General features: G+C 38.6%; 1 protein-coding gene across 3 annotated transcripts in view; it reads right to left on the bottom strand.

Annotated features, from left to right (window-relative positions):
- The window catches only part of LOC145222290 (uncharacterized), a 68,970-nt gene that overhangs the window by 8,856 nt on the left and 33,853 nt on the right, over nucleotides 1–26,261 (bottom strand). For all 3 annotated transcript variants that reach the window (XM_080088387.1, XM_080088388.1, XM_080088389.1), the window contains 65 exons: nucleotides 25,766–25,921; nucleotides 25,460–25,615; nucleotides 25,077–25,232; nucleotides 24,692–24,841; nucleotides 24,308–24,463; nucleotides 23,885–24,049; nucleotides 23,417–23,572; nucleotides 23,186–23,344; nucleotides 22,842–22,997; nucleotides 22,587–22,739; nucleotides 22,161–22,313; nucleotides 21,933–22,088; nucleotides 21,631–21,786; nucleotides 20,723–20,878; nucleotides 20,516–20,659; nucleotides 20,191–20,349; nucleotides 19,919–20,074; nucleotides 19,562–19,708; nucleotides 19,233–19,385; nucleotides 18,880–19,020; nucleotides 18,478–18,633; nucleotides 18,180–18,320; nucleotides 17,735–17,890; nucleotides 17,239–17,394; nucleotides 16,815–16,973; nucleotides 16,368–16,523; nucleotides 16,044–16,199; nucleotides 15,527–15,682; nucleotides 15,041–15,199; nucleotides 14,820–14,975; nucleotides 14,311–14,466; nucleotides 13,836–13,991; nucleotides 13,338–13,493; nucleotides 13,123–13,278; nucleotides 12,636–12,791; nucleotides 12,276–12,431; nucleotides 12,051–12,203; nucleotides 11,586–11,741; nucleotides 11,044–11,196; nucleotides 10,686–10,841; nucleotides 10,420–10,572; nucleotides 10,075–10,230; nucleotides 9,558–9,713; nucleotides 9,219–9,374; nucleotides 8,997–9,155; nucleotides 8,560–8,715; nucleotides 8,118–8,273; nucleotides 7,788–7,943; nucleotides 7,348–7,503; nucleotides 6,946–7,101; nucleotides 6,684–6,827; nucleotides 6,437–6,592; nucleotides 6,198–6,353; nucleotides 5,842–5,997; nucleotides 5,486–5,641; nucleotides 5,194–5,349; nucleotides 4,806–4,964; nucleotides 4,485–4,640; nucleotides 3,883–4,035; nucleotides 3,449–3,595; nucleotides 2,975–3,130; nucleotides 2,124–2,279; nucleotides 1,619–1,768; nucleotides 526–681; nucleotides 73–228 (listed from right to left, as the gene is read on the bottom strand). In XM_080088387.1, coding sequence (XP_079944513.1) covers nucleotides 73–228; nucleotides 526–681; nucleotides 1,619–1,768; nucleotides 2,124–2,279; nucleotides 2,975–3,130; nucleotides 3,449–3,595; nucleotides 3,883–4,035; nucleotides 4,485–4,640; nucleotides 4,806–4,964; nucleotides 5,194–5,349; nucleotides 5,486–5,641; nucleotides 5,842–5,997; nucleotides 6,198–6,353; nucleotides 6,437–6,592; nucleotides 6,684–6,827; nucleotides 6,946–7,101; nucleotides 7,348–7,503; nucleotides 7,788–7,943; nucleotides 8,118–8,273; nucleotides 8,560–8,715; nucleotides 8,997–9,155; nucleotides 9,219–9,374; nucleotides 9,558–9,713; nucleotides 10,075–10,230; nucleotides 10,420–10,572; nucleotides 10,686–10,841; nucleotides 11,044–11,196; nucleotides 11,586–11,741; nucleotides 12,051–12,203; nucleotides 12,276–12,431; nucleotides 12,636–12,791; nucleotides 13,123–13,278; nucleotides 13,338–13,493; nucleotides 13,836–13,991; nucleotides 14,311–14,466; nucleotides 14,820–14,975; nucleotides 15,041–15,199; nucleotides 15,527–15,682; nucleotides 16,044–16,199; nucleotides 16,368–16,523; nucleotides 16,815–16,973; nucleotides 17,239–17,394; nucleotides 17,735–17,890; nucleotides 18,180–18,320; nucleotides 18,478–18,633; nucleotides 18,880–19,020; nucleotides 19,233–19,385; nucleotides 19,562–19,708; nucleotides 19,919–20,074; nucleotides 20,191–20,349; nucleotides 20,516–20,659; nucleotides 20,723–20,878; nucleotides 21,631–21,786; nucleotides 21,933–22,088; nucleotides 22,161–22,313; nucleotides 22,587–22,739; nucleotides 22,842–22,997; nucleotides 23,186–23,344; nucleotides 23,417–23,572; nucleotides 23,885–24,049; nucleotides 24,308–24,463; nucleotides 24,692–24,841; nucleotides 25,077–25,232; nucleotides 25,460–25,615; nucleotides 25,766–25,921 — 10,062 coding nt within the window. The remainder of the gene's footprint in view (nucleotides 1–72; nucleotides 229–525; nucleotides 682–1,618; nucleotides 1,769–2,123; nucleotides 2,280–2,974; nucleotides 3,131–3,448; nucleotides 3,596–3,882; nucleotides 4,036–4,484; nucleotides 4,641–4,805; nucleotides 4,965–5,193; nucleotides 5,350–5,485; nucleotides 5,642–5,841; nucleotides 5,998–6,197; nucleotides 6,354–6,436; nucleotides 6,593–6,683; nucleotides 6,828–6,945; nucleotides 7,102–7,347; nucleotides 7,504–7,787; nucleotides 7,944–8,117; nucleotides 8,274–8,559; nucleotides 8,716–8,996; nucleotides 9,156–9,218; nucleotides 9,375–9,557; nucleotides 9,714–10,074; nucleotides 10,231–10,419; nucleotides 10,573–10,685; nucleotides 10,842–11,043; nucleotides 11,197–11,585; nucleotides 11,742–12,050; nucleotides 12,204–12,275; nucleotides 12,432–12,635; nucleotides 12,792–13,122; nucleotides 13,279–13,337; nucleotides 13,494–13,835; nucleotides 13,992–14,310; nucleotides 14,467–14,819; nucleotides 14,976–15,040; nucleotides 15,200–15,526; nucleotides 15,683–16,043; nucleotides 16,200–16,367; nucleotides 16,524–16,814; nucleotides 16,974–17,238; nucleotides 17,395–17,734; nucleotides 17,891–18,179; nucleotides 18,321–18,477; nucleotides 18,634–18,879; nucleotides 19,021–19,232; nucleotides 19,386–19,561; nucleotides 19,709–19,918; nucleotides 20,075–20,190; nucleotides 20,350–20,515; nucleotides 20,660–20,722; nucleotides 20,879–21,630; nucleotides 21,787–21,932; nucleotides 22,089–22,160; nucleotides 22,314–22,586; nucleotides 22,740–22,841; nucleotides 22,998–23,185; nucleotides 23,345–23,416; nucleotides 23,573–23,884; nucleotides 24,050–24,307; nucleotides 24,464–24,691; nucleotides 24,842–25,076; nucleotides 25,233–25,459; nucleotides 25,616–25,765; nucleotides 25,922–26,261) is intronic.

The following is a 26,261-nucleotide window of genomic DNA, read 5'->3' as shown; positions in this document are numbered from 1 at the left end:
CTTTAAATATACATATAGTTTCAAGTCAAGTAGCCGTATGTTGTTCTCAAACAATTTGTTTTTAATAATTACCAGACTTCCGCACGAATCCCTTTCACTCGCAACATCGTTACATCCAATGTCGCCGATCATGCCGTTCTGACAAGATCGCTGTCTCGAGTAATAACCGACACCACATGTGGCGCTACAATCTCCCCAAGAAGACCAGGTAGTCCATGATGGGCAGACCTACAAATACAATTTGTGATGCAATGTTAAGTTTGTAACAAAAAAACAAAAACAGTAATTAGAAGGGCCAAAATCGACACAACACCAAAGGAGAATAGTAAGCAAACTTAATCACAAAATATTTGCAAAAAACATGGAAGTATATTATAGCGTTATCTCCAAGCAGTATGCAAGGAAGGTTGGATCTTAGTTATACTACGCCAATTCGGCCAAAGATTTACTGTGCATCTATTATTTTGTAGACATCAAGAATATTTTTTTTTAATGCAAACATTATTTTTCGTTGATAGAACTTACGCTTTGGCTGCAGTTTCTATATTCTGCCGCCTCTCCGCCGCATCCGATGTCTCCGATTTCCCCGTTGGTGCAAACACGGTTTCTGGAACTTTCTCCACCACCACAAGTTCGACTGCATCTGCTCCATGACGACCACTGCGTCCACGACGGGCAACTCTGTGTTGCAAATTGATTGTTGAGTAAGTTTTTTCAAGTGCTACGTTTTGCATTTAAATTTAACAATTAATCCAAAAATAAGAAAATTTATATACGAGAGTTACTTTAGGTTAAACACACTTTATTAGTTAATTGGAGTATTGGTAATTACTTAATTAAAAAAACACGTTAGTAGTTGGTTAAAGGAAAAAAGGGTTAGTGGTTAGTATAATAAGTTAGTTATTAACTTATCGTTACAAAATGTTAAAAGCAAATAACAAACAACAAGTATTCAAAAGCAAAACATATTCAAACAACAAAGAAAAAACATCTTGGTTATTGGGAAAGAAGATTTGGTTAGTGTGGTTAAGAGTAATGAAATTAGTCAAAGATTAAACATAGTAAACATATCATCAAAAAACAAATAAAAAGGTGTTTTTATTTTACTGATTGGTAACTACCAAAAAATAGTTTAATCTGAAATTGGGTTAATTAACCTGCAAGAAAGTGTAAAAAAGAAGAGAAGGAGAAAAGGGTTAATATGGTTAGTAAATACAGTTAAAATTAACAAACAAACAAAAAACAAGTTAAAATAGTAAAAAATATGATTAAGATTTTTGCACTAATACAATTATGTCACATATCAAAATACAAGGTTAGTGTTTAAATCCTGTAAAACAAAGCTTGTTAGTGCTACAACAAACGTTGTATTGTAAAGGTTAATGAAGAGAAAATGTTAGTTGGAACTTCTTTCCAATGGAATAGAAGAACACAAGTGTAAGATCCAAGCATTAAATGCGTTACTGCAAAACAGAAACAAGGTTAGTATGTTAAAAGGTAAATTTAGGCACAGAAAAACCGTTTTTTAACGAAAGAAAGTTTTAAAATTACAGGGGTTGGAATGTTCAATTTTAATTTGATTTTGAAGAGAAGAAAAATTCTATTCAACAGGGCATACCACGATGTTGCAAACTTCCTCTTGTCCTGGTAGATCTTCACATTCAGCAGAGCGAGGTCCTCCACACACTCGTGATCGGAAACGTTTTCCCACGCCACAAGTCTTAGTGCAACTGCTCCATGGTGACCATTCAAACTCGATTTTACAAGGCTATACAGACACAAATAACAGTCAATCAGCTGGCTTTTTTTGCTCACTACTCTCTCCAACAACAATACATTATGGTGTTCTCCAGTGATACTCGGTTAAAATGCGACTGCCTTTAAATTTAGGTTAAAAGTGGTTAGGTTAATAATATGGCAAGGCGATCTATAAAACGCAAATATTGCATTTACGAAATAAAAAAACGAGCGACTTGTCGAATTCATACTGAAAATTTATATTAAGTAAGCGTCACCCCTAAAAACCAACGAATAAACTCATCAGTTGCAAAAACGGCTGGATACAAACTAAAAATTTACCGTCATTTTTACACGAACAAAAATACAGGGCATTTGACACTCACCGCATTCTCGCAACTTGTGCTTTCACTATCGCTATCCTCACATCCAACATCTCCCGGTGAACCATTGATGCATTCTCGTGTGTGAGTTCGAACTCCGACGCCACATGCCTCTGTACAACGAGCCCACGGACCCCAGGTTCCCCAGTAAGCACACACCTGAGTATAAAATCGCAAATATTGCAGGTATAAACGCTCACGAGTTGTAACCAGAAAATCCACCTAAAAAGCGCTGAAGTTTGTAGTTTGTAGGTATATTACACGCCGAAAATAATTACATTTGCAAGTACAGATGAATGTACCTGTTTGCTGATGCGGTCTGATTAAACTAGTGCGCACATACTAACATTACAAACAGTTCCAAAGGACAGTAAAAATATTTCCGTTTTTTTTACAAGCGAAGTTTTAAACCTTCTAAATCCCTTCACAACACTGGCTCGCAAATTGCCGTGGGTCATAGAACCCAGGCTTTATTGAGCGGGCGCTATTGATCAATGTTTTGATCGCGCGAAGTAATTATCGGTTGTGATTAGAAAGTCACCGTAAAATTGTAAACATTTCTTGAGAAAAGGCGGTTTCAAAAACATTGCAGCCGCATGCAGTGCAAAGGGAAACAAGAGTAAAAGAAAATTGACCAATATTTTTATGACCTTCGTCAATTTTGTTGGGTAACATGTATTTTCGGTTGGGTCTCTTTTAAATTTCGTTTATTTTAATCAAATTCATAAGAAATCTCTGTAATCTTGATCAGCTGACATAATTCATATAACAGTTTAAACTGCAAGGGCAGCAAACAAAAGTACAATCCTGTTTTATATGAAATGGTTCCAATTAAAATGGTGAAACGCACGCACCTTAGCCAAGCAATTTTGTTCTTCGTTGACATCGCCGATACATCCTTGTTGTCCTGGGTTACCGAAGTTACAACCACGTTGTCGGGATTGTTTGCCAACTCCGCAGGTCTTGCTACAGTCAGTCCACAACGTCCAGTCCGTCCAAGATGGACAGTTCTAAAACAATGGCGATTGTAGCTTGTAAAACACAAGTCGATAATTACATAAAATACTTAGAAGCTTTGATCAAGATATGCTCAAACACTTTGATTTTTTTATATATTCAACAAAACATATTTGAGAAAAGTTTCAGCCGTGGTAATTAACAAGTTTATTAATTTTACTGCTAAACACAACGGCCCGATGTGTGCGTTTTTTAATGTTTTGAAAACTTCCAATATCCGAAAAAACACTTAATCTGTTTGCCTCTTGAGACTTTCTTTCAACATGAGGTATTTTACATGAGGTATTTTAGTGCATTCATCTTAAACTTACTCCGGTGTTACAAGTTTCGGTGTTTTCGTATGATCCGTCACACGATCCGACGTCACCAACACAGACTCTCTGTTGACTTCGAGTTCCACCAGAACAACTCTTGCTACACGAACTCCATGATCCCCAAGACGACCAAGATGCGCAAGTCTAAATCCAACACAATTTTTGTTACAACACCTTGACGCATTAGTTATGCATAATGCCAATTTTATTGTTTAAAAAATTTACACAAAGTAAAGGATTGGATTCAATTGGTAGAAGCTAGGTCCCTCGATGTGACGTTTAACCATCACCATTGATTGAGTGCGTTATCACCAGTCTTATCACAAAACCGTATTAAAGTTTTTAATTTGCAAATATTTACAGGACACGAGTTAAGCAATTGAAAAGTACTGTTTGTAAAAATTGTTCAATGTCACGAAATTATGTCGTACCGCGTCGCCACAACTAGCGATTTCTTCATTGTTTCCAGAGCAAACATCACCGTCCCGTGCATAAAGACATACGCGGAACCTTCTCATGTTTCCACCTCCACAAACCACATCGCAGCTTCCCCAACTTCCCCATCGAGACCACGAAGGACAAGTCTGAACAGCGAAGAAACGGATTAGCGGTCAGTTAAATATCCGAACACTTCAACACAATTGTCTTTACAAAAAACAAAAAAATCAAAACAGGCAGAAAATATAGACAGTTGAAGTTGGCATTTTTGCACAATTCATATTTTATCAATTTGAAAAAACGGCGAACTGAGCAATAAATAGAAACATGTTTGTTAGGAGTACTATAATAAGTCTCGTTGACTTTTAAACTGATGCTGACTTTTAAAGCACCTTCTAATCCCAAAAACATTACAAACGATTAATTTCCGTGTATTGTTTGAAACATTCTGCAGCTGTTTGCGCTTTCAACGATTGGATTAGAATCTCATCCAAATTAAATGAGAAGTGCGACTGAACACGGATTATAAATCTGATTAGTTTATGTTAACTTTATCGCAATAATATTTAAACCCTGGTGACAAACAAGAACTTACGTGAACGTTGCAGTGAGACACTAACACTTCACTTCCCAAACATCCAACTTCACCAGGAACACCATTTACACAAATTCTTGAGCGGCTTGCTGTTCCACCACCACAGGAATGAGAGCAAGAGCCAGGAGGTCCGTAATCAGTCCAGAACGGACAAGGCTACATAAAAGTAATGTTTATTTTGTTTGCTTATTGAATCAAAGAAACTGAAACACGTAAGAACTCCGCAACTAATAACAACATTGTTTATTTAGGATTTAGATGTGTAAAATCGAGTTTAGTATACCTTTGTAGTTTGAAAATAAATTCAAATACTTTACTTACAATATTGTTGCATTCTCCTCTCTCCATTGCACCACCCTGACATCCAGTTACTGCTCCTTCTCCGCCGTTCATACATTTCCTGTATCTTACACGGTTTCCAATTGCACAAGTCCTATCACACGGTCCCCAATCGTCCCATGCAGTCCAGAATGGACAGTTCTGAAATCACATCTCTGCTTTATCGTATGTTTGTGCCGTTTTTACATACGAATTTAGCTACACACGCCTTAATAGAAATACTCTATTTTTTACTTTTACTTTTTAGTTTAGCCATTTTTTCACATATTCATTAACACTCACACAGCAAAACATTCAACGCCAGGTTACGAGAACTCAATGCGTTTTTACGTTTTGTATGTTTTTTGTCAAACCAAAACATAAAACTTACTCCGTGAATACAAGTTCGCTGCTCCGTGACGTCACCCACACATCCGATTTCGCTGACTTCACCGTTTACGCACTGACGTGTTCTGATGGAAGTTCCACGACCGCAGGTAATATCGCATGGAGTCCAGTGGCTCCACAAATCCCAGAATGGACATTGCTACAGAAAAACTTGTGCTGTTTTTACTGGTTAACTTCCTTGGGTTTTACATTTCATATGAGAATAACATAAGGATTGTCAAAACGTTATGTCGCTCCAAAGACTTAAAATCTTTTATTTTTGACAGTCTACCGACCTGTTGGTTGCAGAACTCTTCTTCCCGACTAAGTCCAGAGCAGAAGAATGAAGGAAGGTCACCAGCAAAGCACGACCGCGATCGACTACGTAATCCACGTCCACAAGTCTTCGAGCAAGAACTCCACTCGCTCCAGTCACGGTAGGCTGGACACGGCTGGTGGGAAAATATTACGTTCAGTTAAGGTTACTAAAACTAAGAATGAAAACGAGGGGTTTTTGTTATTTAGTTTAATTGCTTTAGTAAAAGAAGTGTATCTAAGATTAACCTTTACAACTTTATATTCTTTCGGGGTATTATTTAATTACTTTTTATAGTCGCCTTTAATTTTACAAAGTACAGTGTATTTTCTTTACCTGAAGGTTGCAAGGTTCTATGAACAAATCGCCTTCCTCGCACCCGATGTCACCGATGTTTCCTGCGACGCATTTTCGCGTTCTCACTCTATCACCAGACTCGCAAGACTTGCTGCAGAAACTCCATCGACTCCAAGATGACCAGCTAGGACATGTCTAAACATTTGGAATAAATTTATTATTGTCGCCATCTAAAAATTATCATGTGGCAAAATTATTCTGAAAGCATATTCAGACCCGGTGCAAACTTAAGGTTTTCTTTAGACCTGTAGAGATATTTACTTAGCACGGCTACCATGCCTGTCAAAGTGATTTGTGTTTACAAATGAAATACTGTTTGATAGTATATGACTTACCGCGCCACCGCAGAATTGCTCTTCGTAAACTGGACCGATACATCCGAAATCCCCTGGTTGGCCGAGAGCACACGTTCTGTTGTGAGAGCGAGTTCCTCCACCACACGAAGCCGTACAACTTGTCCAACTAGACCAGTTCTGCCAGAACGGACAGTCCTGCAAAGATAAAAGATGTTTAAGTAGCTAAACAGTTGTTTCAATATGATATGAACGGTTTATGTATTCCTATTTTTACTTACCACAAAGTTGCACTCCTCTTGTTCACTGCTGCTACCTTGACATCCATTATCTCCTTGAAGACCGTTAACACAAGTACGTATGTGTGTACGGAAACCACCGTTACATTGTCGGCTGCACCTGCTCCATTCGCTCCATTCAGTCCAGTATTCACAACTCTGTAAAGACAAAATATTTTTGTTCGGATTTTCATTCAGAAGCAACTACATATTGTCAATTAAAATATCGGCAATGAACAGATAAACTTACTCCACGGATACAAGACTGCAGAGCTACGGAATCTCCATTACAAGCTCCTTCGATTGTACAAGTTCTAGTGTGTGACTGTACACCTCTACCACATGTAGTATCGCATTCGCTCCAAGATCCCCAGGATGACCATAACGGACACGGCTAAAAATAGCATAATTAAGAAATCAACACAACCGGTTTTACGAGCACATTATAAATACTTAACAATAATTCGATTAAGGGGAGATTGGTATACGATATCTTAGAGAAGAAAACTCACATCAAGATTGCATATATTTGTCTGACGATCTGATCCGTCGCAACCGTCATCCCCTGGTAAACCTCCGCCACAAAGACGAGTTCGTGACCTTTCACCTCCGCCACAATCGACGCTGCATGACGACCACGAGCCCCAAAGTTCCCAGATGGGGCAAGACTAAAAAGTTAACAAGCTCAGTTTCCATTTTAAGTTTAAAGCAAGTTAAGTTATGAAAGACTAAATATGGCATTAGAGTCTCACAGTTTTCAATGTGATTTCTACAATACTTTATTTTAATTTGATAACTCGGTCTAATTAAACTTTGAAAAGCATAGCGTATTTACAAATCACCCAAAACGATTGAGTAGTGTTTTTACAAAATATGGACTCAAGTTGTGTTGACATGTTCAAAGACAAACTTACGTTGGTGCTACATTCTCTGAATTCTTGTGCAGGAACGCTACACCCACGTTCACCAAACACTCCATTGAGGCAATGCCGTATTCTCGAAGAAATTCCGGATCCGCAAGTTCTTGAGCACTCCGTCCATCTTCCCCAGTTCGATATGGTCGGACAATGCTAAAGTACGAAAAATTTTGGTGATTCTCTTTTTTCACATTATGTTTTGTCATATAAGTATTAGCAAAATTACAACCGATTGTCAATAGTATATTACCGTATTTTTGCATAACCCTTCCCATTTTAAACTATTTTAATGAAAATTTATAAATTTTTAAAAAACTTATAATTTGTGCATCGTACCTTTTAAAAACATGTCCTAAATTGTATTAATTTGTATTGAAAAAAAATTATCGACGAAAATAACCAAACACGTCCCATGTAACAAAACAAAAAAAACTTACGCGGTTAAAGCAAACTTCCTGCTCAGATAAAGCACCGATGCAGCCAAGTTGACCCGGTATACCATCGATACAGATTCTTGAATGGGACCTAGTTCCAATACCACAAGACAAACTACAAGCGGTCCAGTTGCCGTATTCACTCCACCTAGGACATGGCTGCAAAAAACACACACATAGAAATGATCATAGTAAATTTCTAGTGCCAAAAAAGGCTTTACGACAAAAAAAATAATCAACCTTTTCGATAGTCAAAAGGGAAAACACACTACACTTTTCCAAATAGAAACGGAAGCTAAAAAATAGAAAATTAGCAATATTTTTTTTCCTTACCACATCGGCACAGGTTTCCACGATTAGATTATTTCCGCTGCAACCAAAATCTCCAACCACACCATTATGACAACTTCTTGTTCGCATTCTAGATCCGCGTCCACATGACACTGGACAATTGCTCCATGAAGTCCAGTCATCCCAGAATGCACAATCCTAAAAGCAAACAAAGGACGTTACTAACTACAGCAAATGCCTTTGTTTCGTGGTTGGATGTTAAAAAGAAAAAAAAAAAAACAGGTAAAAATAGTTTAGTCCAAATATTACCCAGAAATAGTTAGGATAACTTAAGAAGCATTCGTCGCTGCAAAGTTTAAACCAAGATTCTACAATTAAAGTTAATCGTGAAATTTGTTGTTAAATTCAATCAAGTTATTTATGTCGACAAACGATTATAAATTCCACGCTTCAGCCATAGTAATTTTTCATTTAGCAAACTCACCCCTTGTTGGCACATTTCAGTGATAACGCTTCTCCCGATGCACGCACCAAATCCGATTTCACCATTTACGCATGACCTTAAACGTGACCTTTCACCTCTGCCACACTCTTCACTGCACTCTGCCCAATTTCCCCATGATGACCACATCTCGCAAGGCTGTGTAAAATGCAATAGCTATTTATTTTACTTAGTGACGGCAAACGATAGGTAACAGGACCACTTGTTCAAACTGAACACACTTAACGAGGATTTAAAGTTTAAACCAAGAACATGCAAAGTCTGTGTTGTTGCTAATGTATTAAGGGCCGTACGTTATTCAACATTTTTTGTGTTAAAACACTAATATGTTACGGCGGATAAAGAAGACGCAAACAAAAATGTGTAATATCTGTGCAACTGTGGCTAAGAAAAGTGTTACTAAAGTTATTTTAACTTACAGCTTCGTTGCATCGCCTTCCTTCACTGAGCGGTCCGTCATGGCAACCGATTTGTCCATACAATCCATTGTTGCATGATCTTCGTCGGAATTGTCTTCCACCTCCGCAAGTTCGAGAGCAAGACTCCCACTGCTGCCAGTTCGACCAGGTCGGACATTCCTATTCACAGCAATAAGTGAATTGAAAGTCTAACTTGAAAAATATAAGCTACTAAACATTTACCTGTTGGTTGCAATTATCCCTTTCAGATAGGAATCCCAAACAACCAACTTGTCCGACGAACCCGTTCACGCAAATTCGAGTACGTGTTCTGGTTCCTCCGCCGCATGTGTTCGTACAATCCCTCCATGCGCTCCATGGTGAAAAGTAAGGGCAAGGCTGAAAAAATAATTCGTTGCCTGTAAACCAAACTACGAAAAACGCCTAAGTTGAGTTTGCAGACATAAATTTTAAGTAACCGAGTAATATAAAATACATGAATAGAATTATTATGACACTATTCTCTAATTATGTGGGATTTTACTCAACAGTTTGTATACATTCGTTCTAAAAATGACTTACTTGAGGGTTGCAGTAGCTTTCATCGTCAGCTGTTCCAGGGCATCCTAACGTTCCAGGACTTCCATTTCTACATGTACGAGATCTGGTGCGAATTCCACCACCACAAGATCGGCTGCAAGCAGAGTAGTTGCCGTATGGAGTCCAGATTGCACACAACTGCACAAAACAATACCAATGTTATTTCTCATCACACCACAATAAATGATAAATATAGGTCAAAAAATGATTGTTTAAATGGATCGCAAAAAGGTAAATTTTTTCCAAATTGCAAAAATTCAAACCGGGTTCGTTTCGGTTTTTTATTGTCAAAAGTTATTTCTTTACAATTTAGGATCGTGGCACGAAAGTCACTTGGTCAAAATTAAGTACAAAATATTTAAAAACGTTGAGCTTAAGTTTCCATTAATTGAAAAAAAATTGAAAATCCATTACTTGTGTAAACTGCAAAGGCTTTTTATTTTAGCAACGCAATATATATTTATAATAAGCACTTAAAAAGTTGAGATTGCGAACTTACATCTGTTCCGCAGTCCCGTGTTTCAGCGTTTTCTCCCTCACACAAGAAATCTTCGGATCCGGAATGGACGCAGAAACGAACTCGCGACTGAATTCCACCATCACATCTGGCATTACACTGTGACCAGTTGTCCCATGTGCTCCAGTATGGACATGTCTGACAAGGAAAGGATACTCATTTTTATTTACAATCAAAACCTATATATAACAAATTATGTATTTCTTTGCAATTTTAACGACCGGGGAAAAGGTACACGAATCTGTAAAAAAAATCCCAAAAAATGAAAGTCTACTCTAAAAAAGAAAAAAATGCGACCATTTGCCTTTGGGTACATTTTTTACTTACCTCTACAATACATTGATCTTTTTCTTCACTTGGTCCCACACATCCAACACTTCCATCTGAACTGATACAAACTCGCGAATGTGAGCGGGTTCCGATGCCACAAGTTACACTGCATGAAGACCAGCTGTCCCACGAGCTCCACGACGGACACTCCTGCAAATACAAAAAATATCATTACAGACTTTTTCAGCGGTATACTTTCACACCATGCACGAAAAAAGAAAACTACCATTAATAAATACAAAACTATGGACAGTATCACGTACCTGAACGCCACAAGCTGCATATTCCTTTCTGACTCCTCTGCATCCCAGCACACCGTAAATTCCATTCAAACAACGTCTTGTTCTGGATTGCAATCCGCCACCGCATGATTCTGAACAGACCGAGTACTCGGACCATGCACTCCATGACGGGCAAACCTGCATACAAAATATCTTATGCAATACATCTTTATCAGTAGACAAATCACGGATTCAAATACCACTGTGTTTTGAAAGGCAATTTTGGGTGAAAGCACAGTACAGTGATGCCTTATTTCTTGGCTGAATAGAATTTTTACCTGGTGTTTTCCACATTTTTTATTGACTGCTCCTTATGACAAACGTATTAGGTTCGACTTACCCCAGTATTACAGGAAATAGTTTCGGTGAGGTCTCCACCACAATCATTCGGTCCCTCAGAGTTGAAGCAAACCCGACTCCTGGTTTTGCTTCCACCTCCACACGAATTTGTGCAGCTCGTGAAAAAGCTCCACTCCCCATAATATGGACAGGCCTGCAAAAAATTACAAAACGTTTACAATATACACCAAATTTTTAAATACAAAACCCTAACTTTCGATTTTGTTTCAGCTTACACCTAGCCCTTGCTTTTAAACGTCTGTGACATTCATGACGTAACATACAAAAAGCATAGGTAATTTTTGTTCTAAAGTACATACTATAGAACGGACTAGTTGAGACAAGGATGTACTGGTGATACAAGTAAAAACCCAATAAAGTCAAATCGTCCCGCTAGACCAAGTTGGCAGTGGAAATGGTGCGCTTTTTGTTTAGTGAATACTTCAAACATTTCAAAAGAGCAGATTTATTACTCGAAATAAACGCATAGAAATTATTTTGCTTTAGTATCATGGCGATACATAGAATACAAATTTCACTCACCCGGATATAACAGTCGCGAGTTGCTGTGGATTTTCCATAGCAACCTGCATCTCCTTCCAAACCGTTTATACATTCACGAATTCGTATAACTGATCCTACACCACACGTCTCCGAACATTCCGACCATTGTTCCCATGCAGACCAGGACACACACAACTGTATGGTGAAACAATACAATACAGTTAAAACACAAGATACAAAATTGCACGCCGAGGAGACAATCTCCACTTTGTATGTAAAGGATTTGTGAGTTAGAATAATGTTACTTTCATCCGAAATTCCGTCATTAGTATTGTACAAATTATGTGTGACGTCACAATTTCTTGGCAGAACCACTGTAACAAAGTTACCGCTGACTAAAATCAAACAAGTTAGTCCAGAAAAATCATTAACGTAACTCGCATTGTGGCATAAACTACAAAAAAAAACGGACAAAAACACAATATTACGGGACGAAGTCCTGACCTGTTGATTACAATCCGCGCTTTCCTCCGAACTTCCAACGCAATCAACACCAGATCTTCCGTTCACACATCGTCGGTATCTCGTCTGACTTCCACCTCCACATGATTCACTACAGAATCCGTACTCGCTCCAACTCGACCAGTATGCACAATCCTATCACACAAATGAAATTGATGTTATTTAGTAAGTCTTTTAGCAGAAAGTAAAGGAAAGATTAGTTGTTACCGATTCAACGCAGTCGACTTCTTCACTTGCTTCACCAATGCAGCCGATCTCGCCTATGACGCCAAACTGACAGTCACGTGAGTGGGAACGAACACCGATTCCACAAGTCTCACTGCACGATGTCCATGAACTCCATGCAGTCCAGGATGGACAGGTCTGTAATCAGTTTTTTTAATAAACGATCACCTTTCTACGCTTGTTAAGTCCGCTTAGCATAGACGTAAAAATGAATCTGGCAACGTAAGTTCGTACCTGGGTACATACCAACCAAACACCATGGGAAAATGTCATGTAACGGTCCCAACAAGATTAAAGCAGCGATGTTAAAGGTTAACTACAACTATACGTGGTTTAAATTACCTCGCTGTTGCAATTCTGTGATTGGATGAAGTTTTCGTCACAGCCTACGTCACCGGGCAGACCATTTTGACACAACCTGACTCTTTGTCTGCGTCCACCACCACAACGTCTGCTGCAAGTTGACCACGATTCCCACTCGTTCCAAGTAGGACACGGCTAAAACAAGAAGGTGCTATAAGGTAGTTTGTAGTCATTAAACTTACTCACTACAGCATAACCTAAAAATTCAAAACCAATGGTGGAATAAAAACCAATGTATTAGGTAAGTTAAACCCAAAAACTAGTTTTCAAGCACTATGTTTGTGTCAGTAGCAGGAAAGATATTTAGAAATATTTTATGTATCGCACTCTTAAAAAAAATCCAAAAAAAATCATAATGAATCATTTGCAACGGAAATATAAACACTTTTATACATGCACTTATGGTTGGGTAAGCAAAATATTTATTCCTAAAAAAATCAGTAGGAAGTTTTAACTGCAAACTTACCACTTCCCGACAACTTTCGAATGTTTGTAGAGGTCCAATACATCCACGTTGACCTTGTACCCCATTCAAACATTGTCTGACCTTGCTTTGAATGCCACCACCGCAGCTGACGTCACATTCACTAAACGGACTCCATGGCGACCAGTTTGGACAAACCTAAAAAAACGTACATTCTAATCCTCTTGCTCGTATATTGTTTTCGTCTAGGTCCTTACGTGTCCGTTGCAGTACGAGTTTTCCAATTCTTTACCATGACATCCGGACTGGCCGATTTCACCAAACGCGCACAGTCTGCGTCGGGATCGAACTCCGCCACCACAAGTTAAACTGCACGTCGTCCAGTTGCCCCACGCGGTCCATGTTGGACAAGTCTATAAAAGTCGAAAACAGTTTCAAAGGGTTTTGTCTGAAACTTTGGTTCGACTAAACTACAAGAATTAAAACTTTAGCAATTTATTTGTGCCTGACTCTCGTAAACATGCTTGTTTAAGTTGTTTCAGGCCACTAAGAGAGGTTACTATACGATTTATACAATACATGTACTGATTAAAATAGAGCATAATCAATATACTTTAGCAACAAGAAACGTTTCACAAACATCTTTTCTCAACGTGCATCAATCTTTTACCAATGTTTGCATAAGTTATAGCCTAAAAGATAAACAGTAAAGGAATGTAACACTTTTAAAAGATTTAAAAACTCTTGTCACTTACGTTAAGGTTGCAGACCCTCAGATCAATATCTTCACCTTCGCATCCCGAATCACCAGCTCTTCCATTCATACAACGTCGGGATTGTCTCTGGTTACCTCCACCACATGAGGCGCTACAATCACTCCATGGAGCCCAGTCACTCCAGAACGGACATTGCTGGAAGAAAAAATTCAAAATTAAAGCCAATATGCTAAATTGTTATTTTAATGCAAAGGTTTTATTTGTTTGGTTTTCAAGTCAAATTTTAGCTATTCATGTACAATAAACATACGAGGTTACATACAGCACCGTTGCTTGAACTTTTAAAGCATGTGAAAAGTTTGTTGAGCATTTTAGTTCTATTAGTTTTATTTTTATACGGGGTGGTTAAGGCTGTTTATGATTTCAAACCAGGAGTTGTTTCCGATTGCATTTCTTTGAAAAGACGAAAAAGACGAAATTAAACTGTTTACAAATACATATTATTGGTACTTACTCCTCTGATGCAAGAAACGATCACCGATGCTTGTCCTTCACAACCTCCTTCACCAGCTTCACTACCCAAACATATTCTGCTTCTCGAAGTTTCTCCTCTTCCACATGTAAGACTGCATCCAGTCCAACTGCTCCAAGCTCCCCATGACGGGCAAGTCTAAAATGAAATTTACGTTTTGTACAAACTTTACAAACGGAAAAGAAGTAAGACGCTTTAATTAAAGTATGTCACAAAGGGTAATCGCTACGTTATGCTCAAATTTTTAACTTTTAAATTATTTTTTTTAGGTAAACTGTGCATCCTAATTTGAGATATTTTCAATTTGAAAATGGCGCATGTTGGCCTTAAAACACGTGACACAAGCAAATAAAGCAGAATAAAGCTACAAAATTTATCACTGGTTGTCAAATCACTTTATACGGTTAGGCTTTTTTAATACTATACTAAAACGATGCTTTTCCACCACGCGCAAAAACCAGAAGAATGTAAAATTCTAAACAGAAACATACGCGATCATTGCAATCTTCGTATTCCTCGCTGTCTCCGTTACAGCGTGTTAAACCGAACTCTGATGAGAAGCAAACTCTGGTTCTTCTGCGATATCCTGGACCACATGATGCTGTGCAAGTTCCCCATTGCTCCCAATCAGACCATGAAGGACAGTCCTTAGAAGAACAATCTTTTATACTTGTGGCCATTTTAAAGGGAGAATTAGGAGAAATGAACTTACGAAATTGTTGCAAAGTTCAGCTTCATCAATTCCACCATCTTCACAGCCAAGTAAACCTGGGTCGCCGTTGATACAAAACCTCGTCCTGGTTCGTGAACCGCCACCGCAATCTTCCGTGCAACGTCCCCAACTCAACCAAGTTGACCAGGTCGGACATGGCTAAACAAAATCATTGAAATGTTCATATCGCTATTTTAACAGAATCTCAATGCAAACGATTTAAACATTCGTTGACAATGGCGTAAATTTCCATTAACCTTAAAAAAGAAAGCAGCATAGTAAAATGTCTATAAAACATATAACAGCTTATGTATTTCCCAATTGGTAATCACACCCAATGCTTAATAGTGTGCACTAAAATCATTTGCAAATTTGTAATTATAACTCGGACATCTTGTTTGTGTCTGTTGCTTGATTTTCGGCGGCAAAACTCTATTTAACGTGACAGATATTACAAAAAACATTTCAAAAAGAACAACTACTTACCAATGCATTACAGTATTCCTCCGCAGCAGCAATACCACGACATCCCTTGCTTCCAACATCACCATTGAGACAATTCCGTTCTCTCGTTCGAACGCCACCGTTGCAAGTTTGAGAGCAGGATGACCAAGTGTTCCAATCCGACCAAGCCGAACAAGCCTACATATGCAATTTCTTCAACCACGATATTCACAATTGTTGCACAAGTCAAGATTACCGTAATCACAAGTACTGTCTAACCAAAAGGAGTTATTGGTTGTATGGGAACCTAGCATATTAAAGCTAAGTTAATAAAACTTATAAAGTATATACCGTAACACCATCCTCCCCCCTGATTTTTTTGTATTTAAGCTGATATTTTGCCGGTTTTGCGTACGGGGGTGATCCGTATGTTATGTCCGGCACCACAAATAAAAAACAGCGTTGCTTGGAACTGATATAGGAGTACTGACTTTACTCGACAGATCCATGTCACTTATATATTTGTTCAACGATAAAAAAGATGTGATGTGGTTGTTACCTGGTTGTTGCACACTTCTTCTTCTCTAGTAGGTCCAGTGCACTCTCCATCACCGGGTCCTCCGTTCACACAGTTCCTGTATCGATTCCTGGTGCCTCCACCGCATTGCTCGCTACAACCAGACCAGGTACTCCAATCTGCCCAGTATGGACAAACCTATAATACAAGTACACACGGTTAAAACCGATGATACCGAAAATTAGCTGTTGATCTTAATCAGTATAGCTTTACGGATTTCATTAAACAACACTTATTCAACCACCAACCACACTGCTTTCAAACAAAAGTTGTTATGTGCTTGAATAAATGTGCTTGACTACTTACTCCTTGGATGCAGACCGTCTTTTTGTCGACGGCCCCGCTACATCCGATGTCACCAACTTCTCCGTTCAAACAAGTTCTTCTGTGTGTCCTTTCACCTCTACCGCATGTAACACTACATCCCGACCATAAAGCCCAACCAGACCAAGTCGGACATTCCTGAAAGCACAAGAAAGATTAAATAAAAACATCTTTCGTTTTTACGTAGACCTTCTTGAATATTTAGTTTGTATTTGCAGAAACATTTTTTTAAGCTTTTCCTTTTTAGCAGTTTTTTTTAAAAAGATTTTTTTTGACTTCAACAATACCTTCAGTTACAGCATGTTATAAATTTAGTTACGTCGCCTTCAACTTTGTACAAAAGAAAAGCTTCCACAAAGATTTGATGGACCAACTTTGTGGCCTAATCTTGAATACGTGACACATTGTCAGTGAAGAATATATAATGACCTGTGAATTGCAACTGTCAGATTCTTCTAGTGAACCTTCGTGGCATCCAATGTCGCCATAGAAACCAAACAGGCAAACTCTTCTTCGGACAACTCTACCTCCGCCGCAAGTGGCTGAGCAGTCTCCCCAGTTTTGCCAATTATCCCACACAGGACAATCCTACACGATAAAATTTATTTATTACAAGAACAATTAAAAAACGAAGAAATGTTTGGCATGAAACTCGTTTATGTGTAGATTTTACTTTGGTCGTTAATATAAAAAACTTTACTCGACGTTAATGATGAAACTAATCATCTAAAATAAGTAAATAATCACAATTTTAGACGTTCTATAAGAAGCTTGTTTGCCATACACAGTAGTATAGGTAAATAAGCGGAAAATATTTACATTTCGCTAACAAATACATGTTTGCCATTCATACCTGTGGATTGCATGAAATAGTGGCAGTATCGTCTCCAATACATCCACCCTCTCCAACTTCACCTCCAACGCAGCTACGTGACCGGGACCTTGTTCCTCCGCCGCATGTCAGGGTACATCCTCCCCAGTTCTGCCAATCTCCGAAGTATCTGCAAGCCTGCAAAAATAAAAGAGTTTATAATTCCCGGACACGTTATTTACGTACAGTTTGGCTGATAAAATTTAATAGCCAATATTTTTATCATTTTGGTTCCCATGATGAGAACAAGTAATATTTACAAGTAAATTAACCATGGTGATTTTCTATGCCAACTAGTCCTTTCAAATAAAAGTTGAGCACTTAAATTGCCAATGTTGGCTAAAACGCGACATTATTGTCCAAGTAACGACAATCAAAGGCAAGCAAAAGGTAGAATGTAATTATCCATGTTCAAAAAGGTTCAAAAATCGAAGAAACACTTTTGACAAAAGGATTTCGAACGATTTAGGATACTTACTCCGCGGTCGCACACGTCGAAGGCGACTAGTATGTCTTCACAACCGATGTCACCGAACTCTCCGTTAATGCAGACTCTCGAGTGAGTGCGAAGTCCAAACCCACAAGAAGCGTTGCAAGCAGACCACGACGACCATTGTGAGAGATATGGACATGGCTAAAGATAAATAGTTGATGTTAACAAAACTGCAAATATGAATATAACTATTGATAATCTGGCATTTATAACCTACAAGCAAAATGGTTTATCTACTCATTTAAATTTTGGAGTCTGAATAAGAGCTCTTGTGTTAGATTATGTTTTCAATAAACGTAGGCAAAAACGGTATCATTTCAAAGAAGTGTTGCAAGTTTGGTTGAAAATTTTAAATTAAACGTTTTTTCACTTTGTGGTAGGTTGGAATAAGAATTGAGCAAATATTCGTTGCCCTGTAGACCACACTTACGTTGATAGCGCAGCTGCGTTGTCCAAGTGATGGACCAATACAACCAAATGTGGCACAGCTTCGCGTTCTCACTTGTACGCCTCCTCCACACGTCATACTGCAGTCTCCCCATTCTGACCATGGACCGAATTCGGGACATTCCTAAACAAGTCAGATATATTAGTTCGTTCGTTTCATTTAGCAAACTGCTTACTTTTAGCAATTGCCCACATTACCTTTTAGGCATATCCAACATTAATCTAGCAGCTACACCATATGGTAGACCTACATGGTTATTTAGCATTTGACCTGCATTTACCTGTTGGTTACAAACATCAGTTTCGTTATTGCTTCCTTCGCATCCACGATCACCAGGGTCGCCATGGAGACACTGTCTGTAGTGGATCCTTAAACCTCCTTCACAAGAATGGGAACATGGTCCGAATTCGTACCAAGATGTCCAAGCAGGACACGGCTAAACATAAAACAAGTCATGAGTTTGTAAAAGAAAACTTTCAAGCCGCTTTTTCGCTTTCAAACCATAACTTGTCAAAAAAATCCAAAACCGGTAAATATAAATATTGCAGTGTTAACATAATAAAGTATTTGCCAAGAAACTGTTTAAACGCATCAATATGACTGATCGCGTTTTTAAACAGCCGGAAAAATAATAACCCATAGTTAGTTTATTTGGTTTTGTTAAGCAATTGAAATCACGTACCTGCACATTACACTCGGCCTCTTCATCAAGACTTCCCACGCACTTGCCAGCCATACAGGCACGTGATCTTTTTCGTACACCGCCGCCACAAGTAGCGCTACAATCACTCCACGGGTTGAAATCGGAAAGTATCGGGCAGGGCTTAAACCACAATAAACAAGTTTAATTTGCTTACAAGTTTTGATTTGATAGGATTGTTTGGTAACACTTAACGGCAGAGTTGTTACAAAAAGAAAAACATTCATATGTTTTTGCAACATTAACTGTTCAAATAAGTTGGCAAAACGGTAAAACAATTGTAACATCTTTTAATATGTATTGATCCGAGTACATGTTGTTGACATAATGTGTACCTGGGTATTGCAGTTTGCTAGTTCGCTCGGTTCTCCAGGGCAGTCTGCGGGATCCTGTCCGTTCACACAAATACGTTCACGCGCATAGGATCCACTTCCACATGTCAGGCTGCACTGAGACCATGAACCCCAGTGACTCCAGTATGGACAGTTCTATGAAAATATACACGATTAACAATGCACTATCTGTGACTATCATTTAACTACATCATTGTGTTCTAAGTAATGAATTTAGACGTTCGAGCTTTGTTAGAAGCTTTGGTTTCTTTTGAAACTAAAGCAATTTTAATCGAAAATTTGTTGTCTTTTATTGACATTTGAATACTCACCCCGACTTCACAAACGTCGTTTTCTTCAGCTGGTCCTCTGCAACCTCCGTTTACACTCGAACAAACACGGGATCTGGAGATTGTTCCGAACCCACAGGCAGACGAGCACGCAGTCCATTCACCCCAGTCTGAATAAGTTGGGCATTCCTGGTGAACGCAAAGTTTACTATTCGAGTCTTGCGTTTTATATTATCAAAAGTACGCAACAAACAACAAAGTGGCAAAGCCTAATTGTAAATTTTCATTCAGCCAGGAAACTGTATGCACTGTAGTTCTCTGTGTCATATTTGTTTTAATATGTTGTTTTAAAGACATCCAATGTTTCGGATGATGGTTCATATTACATGTGTCACTTACGTCTGTATTGCATGTTTGGAAGTCACTGGTTGAACCAATGCATCCTGGAACACCCATTATTCCGTTCTGACAAGTACGTCTTCGTTCTTGTCGTCCTGATCCACAAGTTTTGCTGCAGACTGACCATTCACTCCAGTTCTGCCATACTGGACAACTCTGTAATGAGTAAGGTCATTCGTTTTAAACGCAGTCTTTAAGGCGATTAAGTTTGACAAATTGCAGTTAACGTTTTAAATAATAACACAAGGTGTAACGTTTTCAGCTTTACTGACCCTAGTGTTACAATCAGAATCTTCGGATTTAGGGCCTTCGCAGAACTCTTCGAGCAAGCTGTTTTCGTTGAGGCAGGTTCGGGTTCTGCTTGTGCTTCCACTACCACAAGTCTTCGAGCAAGCTCTCCAGGGTGACCAGAAAGACCATCTTGGACAAGGCTGTAAACGTTTTATTAATTTATAATTACAAAGTTTAATCATTCTAATTAACACCTTTTAGTACTTAAACTGCTAAATAGAAATATTTCTACTCATACTTACGAGGAAAGGGGCATCAAATGTATGTAAACGGAATTAGAAAATAATGTAATATGTTTTCACTTACTCGATCGCCGCACGACTGTTCTTCTTGACTATGTCCAGTGCACCCACCAAACGATGTACAAGTTCTCGACCTGCTGCGTACTCCACCGTCGCAAGATTTACTACACACCGACCAAGCAACCCACTCTCGCCAGACAGAACATTCCTGCGAACATTTTTCGTTGTGTACTCAGACGACAATTGAATTTTTTTTCAGAGGATAACTTACTTGAGTATTACAATCAAGTTCCTCGTAATCGAGTCCATCGCATCCGGTGTGACCCGGACGCCCATTGATGCATGTCCTGGCACGTGACTGATATCCACTACCGCAAGATTTTGAACACTGCGACCAGTTGGTCCAGAAATCCCATTCCGGACATGCCTTAATGTTGGAATACCGTTAGAATTGTAACGTGCATATCAGATGAATGTTTTTGATTTTTTTCGTGGTCAACCGAGAAAGGATAAAAACAACGTTTTAGTCACGGGCGAACACATAATATTGAATATAACAAAGTATTGCTCATCCAGCAGTTTTTATTATAAATAATCGACGTTTCGACGTCCTATACAAGACGCCTTCATCAGGATAATGACGTAACTTGGAGAACAAAATTCTTATAAAGCGACAAATTGCAAAACACACACACAAAAATAGCGATAAGAAGATCGCGCGGCTGCAAACTCGCACCACGCAATGATAACACAGCTCAGTGCTGTAAAAGCGCCCGATAATTTACAGCACTGAGCTGTGTTATCATTGCGTGGTGCGAGTTTGCAGCCGCGCGATCTTCTTATCGCTATTTTTGTGTGTGTGTTTTGCAATTTGTCGCTTTATAAGAATTTTGTTCTCCAAGTTACGTCATTATCCTGATGAAGGCGTCTTGTATAGGACGTCGAAACGTCGATTATTTATAATAAAAACTGCTGGATGAGCAATACTTTGTTATACAGTATGCCTGGCAGCAATAGCCTATTACATAATATTGAAGTTTTCTTTTCCTTTTCAATATAACTAGTAACTTGAAATATTTGCTGGTTTTAACTTTGCCATTGTACGTTATTGCAACAGCAAAACCTTTATTCAACAAGTTTTTTTGCAGAAAATTGTTAAAATATAACAATAAGTAGTACCCTGTCACTACATGTCGCTGTTTCTCCTGCGCTTCCTAAGCAACCTGCTTCTCCGTCGACTCCGTTAATGCACTGACGAGATCTGGAAGTGCTTCCCGATCCGCAGGTATGACTGCATCCACTCCAGAAATTCCAGTTTGACCAGTACGGACATGACTAAGTTGTAAAAAATGTCGCTGATTAGGTGAACTACATTTATACATCATAATTAATTATGACAAGCACACAAACGTTTCAAAACGTAAGTTCATTTTTACTGGACTTAAACGTATGAACAAAAATTAAAACGGTTTTGTACTTACGTGGCCGTTGCAGAACTGGTCGGTCGTGACCGGTCCATGACAACCGTAATCACCAGGAAGTCCATTGATGCACAATCTGCTGTGAGTTCGTCGGCCACCTCCACACGATTTAGAGCAATCTGTCCAATTTCCCCACGAGGACCAAGTTGGACAACTCTGAACATAATACATAAAAAGTTAACATATCTCTCCTTCGCACGGCAAACGGAAGATATTTATAATACTAACCTGGATTTGGCAATCTCTTAAGTCTGAACCTTCACCCTCGCACCCGACACCAGCAACACCGTTCACACATCTTCGTGTTCTATCTTGACTTCCGCCACCACATGTAGCAGAACAACTACTCCATTCCGACCAGTCGTTCCAGAACGGACAGTTCTATAATAGCAAACAAAAACGGATTTAACGATTTGATGTTTAAATCAAGATTCTCAACAAAAACTTAAACTAATTTTAGTAAAATTTCGATTTGCAAAGTAAATATAACTAAGAATGGAAAGCATTTTCCAAGCACTGTTCAGTTCAAATACTCTCAGCAAAGTAAACATATTAACGATTTGCATGCAAGTACTAAAATACAAAGTGAGCAAATGGTTTTGAAATCAAACGGAAAGCACCATGTGGTTTATTCTGTCAGGGGTGTTAACTTACGCCAATGATGCAGTCTTCAATTTGTGAGTTTCCTCCGATACATGGATTTTCTTCGTTTTCGTTTACACAGGTTCGTTCACGGCCTCTTTCTCCACGACCACAATCACTGCTGCACCGTGACCAATTCTCCCACTCACTCCAGTAAGAACATAACTGAACCAAATACGATAAAACGTTACGAATGTATTAGTTCAAAGGAAAGCAAGTTAATCAAACAAGTTCAACATATTTGGCAGCTAAAACACAATTTTTTACCCTGCTGTTGCATTCTCTTTGTTCTTTAGGATCTCCAAGACAACCCTCATCACCAGGGTAACCGTTCTGGCAAATTCTTTCACGACGACTTAATCCTCCACCACAAGGGACGCTACAGCTCGACCATTCACTCCAGTCTTCCCAGAATGGACAATCCTACGCACAAAAAATAAGTTACATGAAGTCTACCCATAAACCTGCATTCACACTGCCCGAAAGCTCAAAAATCACGATTTAATTCAAACCACACTTTAAAGGCAAAATATTAAATCCGTTTTAGGTTTTAAATCTACTGAATAAACTAAGCCCAAATGTGCATAGGAAGAAGAAATAGTTAGACTTACCATAACATTACAGAACACACTCATACTGGAAGATCCATCGCAAAACAGTTCAAGTAGAGAGTTTTCGTTTGTACAAGTTCTTGAGCGAGATTTAAGTCCACTGGCGCATGATTTAGTGCAATCTGTCCATGATCCCCAGTTCGACCACGTCGGACACGGCTGTTAAGACAAGATTTAAAATATTTCCCAACAAGTAATTAAAAACTTCGTTGGCAAATCCAAACAACGTACTTCAGAATTGCAGTAATCGTCCTGTGAGGTTTGCCCGGTGCATCCAATCATACCAGGGAATCCAAACCTGCATTGCCTTGTTCGGTGTCGAATCGCACCACCACAAGCCACATCACAAGCATCCCATGATGTCCACAAGCTCCATGAAGGACAATTCTGTAATGCGCAGAAAACAACCTTAAGCACGATTAACCTTAAGCACGAGTGTGTGAAAAGCCTTAACTGTAAAGGTTTAGTAACTGTAAAGGTTTAAACACAAAATTAAAATGGACTCCTTTGCACTACAAACTATTCTATTTGTTGCTTTTTGAGAAACAAAAGTTTCGTAGATACCATTTTTTTGTTGCGTGATGGTCTAACTCTAGCCTGATTAAAAAAGCGATTTACCATTTGTCCTTAAACTTTAAGTTTTGTCCGAACTTTATCATTAAAAAAATCAGATAATTGTGTTTAGCATTTATTTATTACCTGTTCGCCGCAGTTTTGCAGTTCGTTGGTTGCACCGTCTTCACATGTTTGTCCGAGCAGTGGATTTTCATTCACACAAAGTCGTGATCGGGTTCGAGTTCCGCCTCCACCACATGTCACATCACAATTTGACCAGAAACTCCATTCGCTGAAGTACGGACAGAACTACAATAGAAAACAATTTTCAAGACACTGACGCATGATAAATCGTTATTTGGTTATAAAAAAATTAGTCCCTTTCGCTTGGTCAAAACAACGCGAAATCACCGCATACTTATGACAGTTATGTTATTTCGTGACTTTTGATTTACTGCATGCACTGAGTACAAAAGTTTGGCAATATGTACACATGGAAAATAGTGTATTGGATGTATAATGACTTCGAAGCATCTGAGCACTTCGCAACTTTGCTAACACGCTTACCCCTCTTATACAGGATTCATCCATTACAGCGGGACCTTCACATCCAGGTTCACCGATCAGCCCATCATCACAATCCCTACTTCGTCTTCTTGTACCTCGTCCACAAGCCTGACTACAACTACTCCACTCTCTCCATGATTGCCATGTTGGACAATTCTAAATAGAAATTAATCATGACGTTTACCAATGAATTTCCTCATACAATTTGATTGTAGTTAAAGTACAATGAGTTTGATGTACATTAAATGTTTCGTGACTGATATTCACTAAAAACAACATTGTACTATGACACTACAGTGAAATGATGCTATCCTCTTTGCTGACACAAATTTAACAATCTAACCAATGGGACAGACTTTTACTAGGCGCTGTACTAAAAGATACCTCAACGTTGCAGTCCCGGTATTGGTCGCTTGATCCGGGGCATCGAAGTCCTCCGGTTGCTAGGCAAACACGGATACGTCGGCTTGTACCACCACCACATGGAAGGCTACAATCACCCCAGTTCGCCCATTCAGCCCAAGTTGGACAAGGCTGCAAAAAATTAAAGTAATTTATTTTACCACTAACATGGCAAAAGATATTCACGATGAAAATATTATGATCTTAAATATATTTTTTGAACAAAAACAGAAAAAAGCTACCTGTACTACTTTTGTTTAGTTTCATTGCAACATTGATACTCTTTCTGCTATTTACAAGGTTCTGTAATTTTCTTAACAGCGTCTATCTTGGGTAGGGGGCACAAGAAATATAAATGCATACAAACCTGGGTTGCACAGAGTGAAGTATCTTCGTCAAATCCATCGCAAGTAAGTCCGCCCGAACCATCGTTAACACAAGTTCGTCTTCGGCCTCTTATTCCAGTTCCACAGTTTGCGTTACACCCGCTCCATGACGACCAAGAACTCCAGTAAGGACATGACTAAAATTAAAACTTTGTTTTGCACTGAAATGTGGTTTCGCAATAGCTGTGTCCAAAAATTTGACAAAACGTTTTTTACACGAAACTTACAAGTTTTGTTTTCTTTTACATTTTTTAATTTGAATTAATTACTAAAATAGTACTTAACTATTAAATACATTGTTTATCAGTCTTTGTAAACATTATTTTTTTACTTGAAACGCGACACTAAATGAATTAATGCTTACATGACCGTTGCAGAATCTCTCATCAATTGCCGGTCCATAGCAGCCGTCGTTAAGAAGACCTCCGTTAACGCAGACACGTGACCTAGACTTGAGGCCACCATTGCAAAGCTCGCTGCAATTGGTAAAGGGTGTCCATTCCGACCAGAACGGACATGGCTAAAAAATACAAATTCGATAATATTTCGTAATATGATAAATATTTTGATATAAGGGTAACACTTCGCGCCTTCGCTTGGTTTTAAATCCAAGGTCAGTGAAAAAAATATTTAAATTGAACATTTTTAAACCACAGCGTTATTGACTTACTCCTAATGGACAAAGAGAAGAATCTCTGTCTGAAGCGATACATCCTGGTGCGCCGAAATCACCATTGACACATGTCCTTTGTCTGTATCTGATCGCTTCACCACAAGAAGCATTACAGCTGCTCCATTGCGACCAGAAGGTTAAATACGGACAATGCTGCAGGAAAAGTTGTTTATATCAGTTTCCGTATGCACAGGTCTTAAAAAAATTTTTTGTAAGAAAAAGTGAAAACAAACAAAATTAATGCAAAAACAAAAATTGTAAATAAAACATATCCTGGCTTTATTAGTGTTACTTTTGCAAAATCTAACACTTCCGTTTGTGCCTTAGACATGTGTACAAATTTCACTTGTAAAGAGGCGGTGACTAAAAGCTTTATTCGTGTTGGAGAACACAGCCAGGTTGTATTTGAGAATAAAACACTACTAACTCCAAACTAAGTTACAAGTTTCGTAACAACTTTGATTAAAGGTAACATAGACATAATAGCCTACTG

This window comes from Phallusia mammillata, chromosome 4, assembly GCF_965637545.1.
Source record: "Phallusia mammillata chromosome 4, kaPhaMamm4.hap1.1, whole genome shotgun sequence".
Taxonomy (NCBI): domain Eukaryota; kingdom Metazoa; phylum Chordata; class Ascidiacea; order Phlebobranchia; family Ascidiidae; genus Phallusia; species Phallusia mammillata.
Note: the sequence above shows the minus strand (reverse complement) of the source record. Positions and strands in the feature narration are given on the sequence as shown.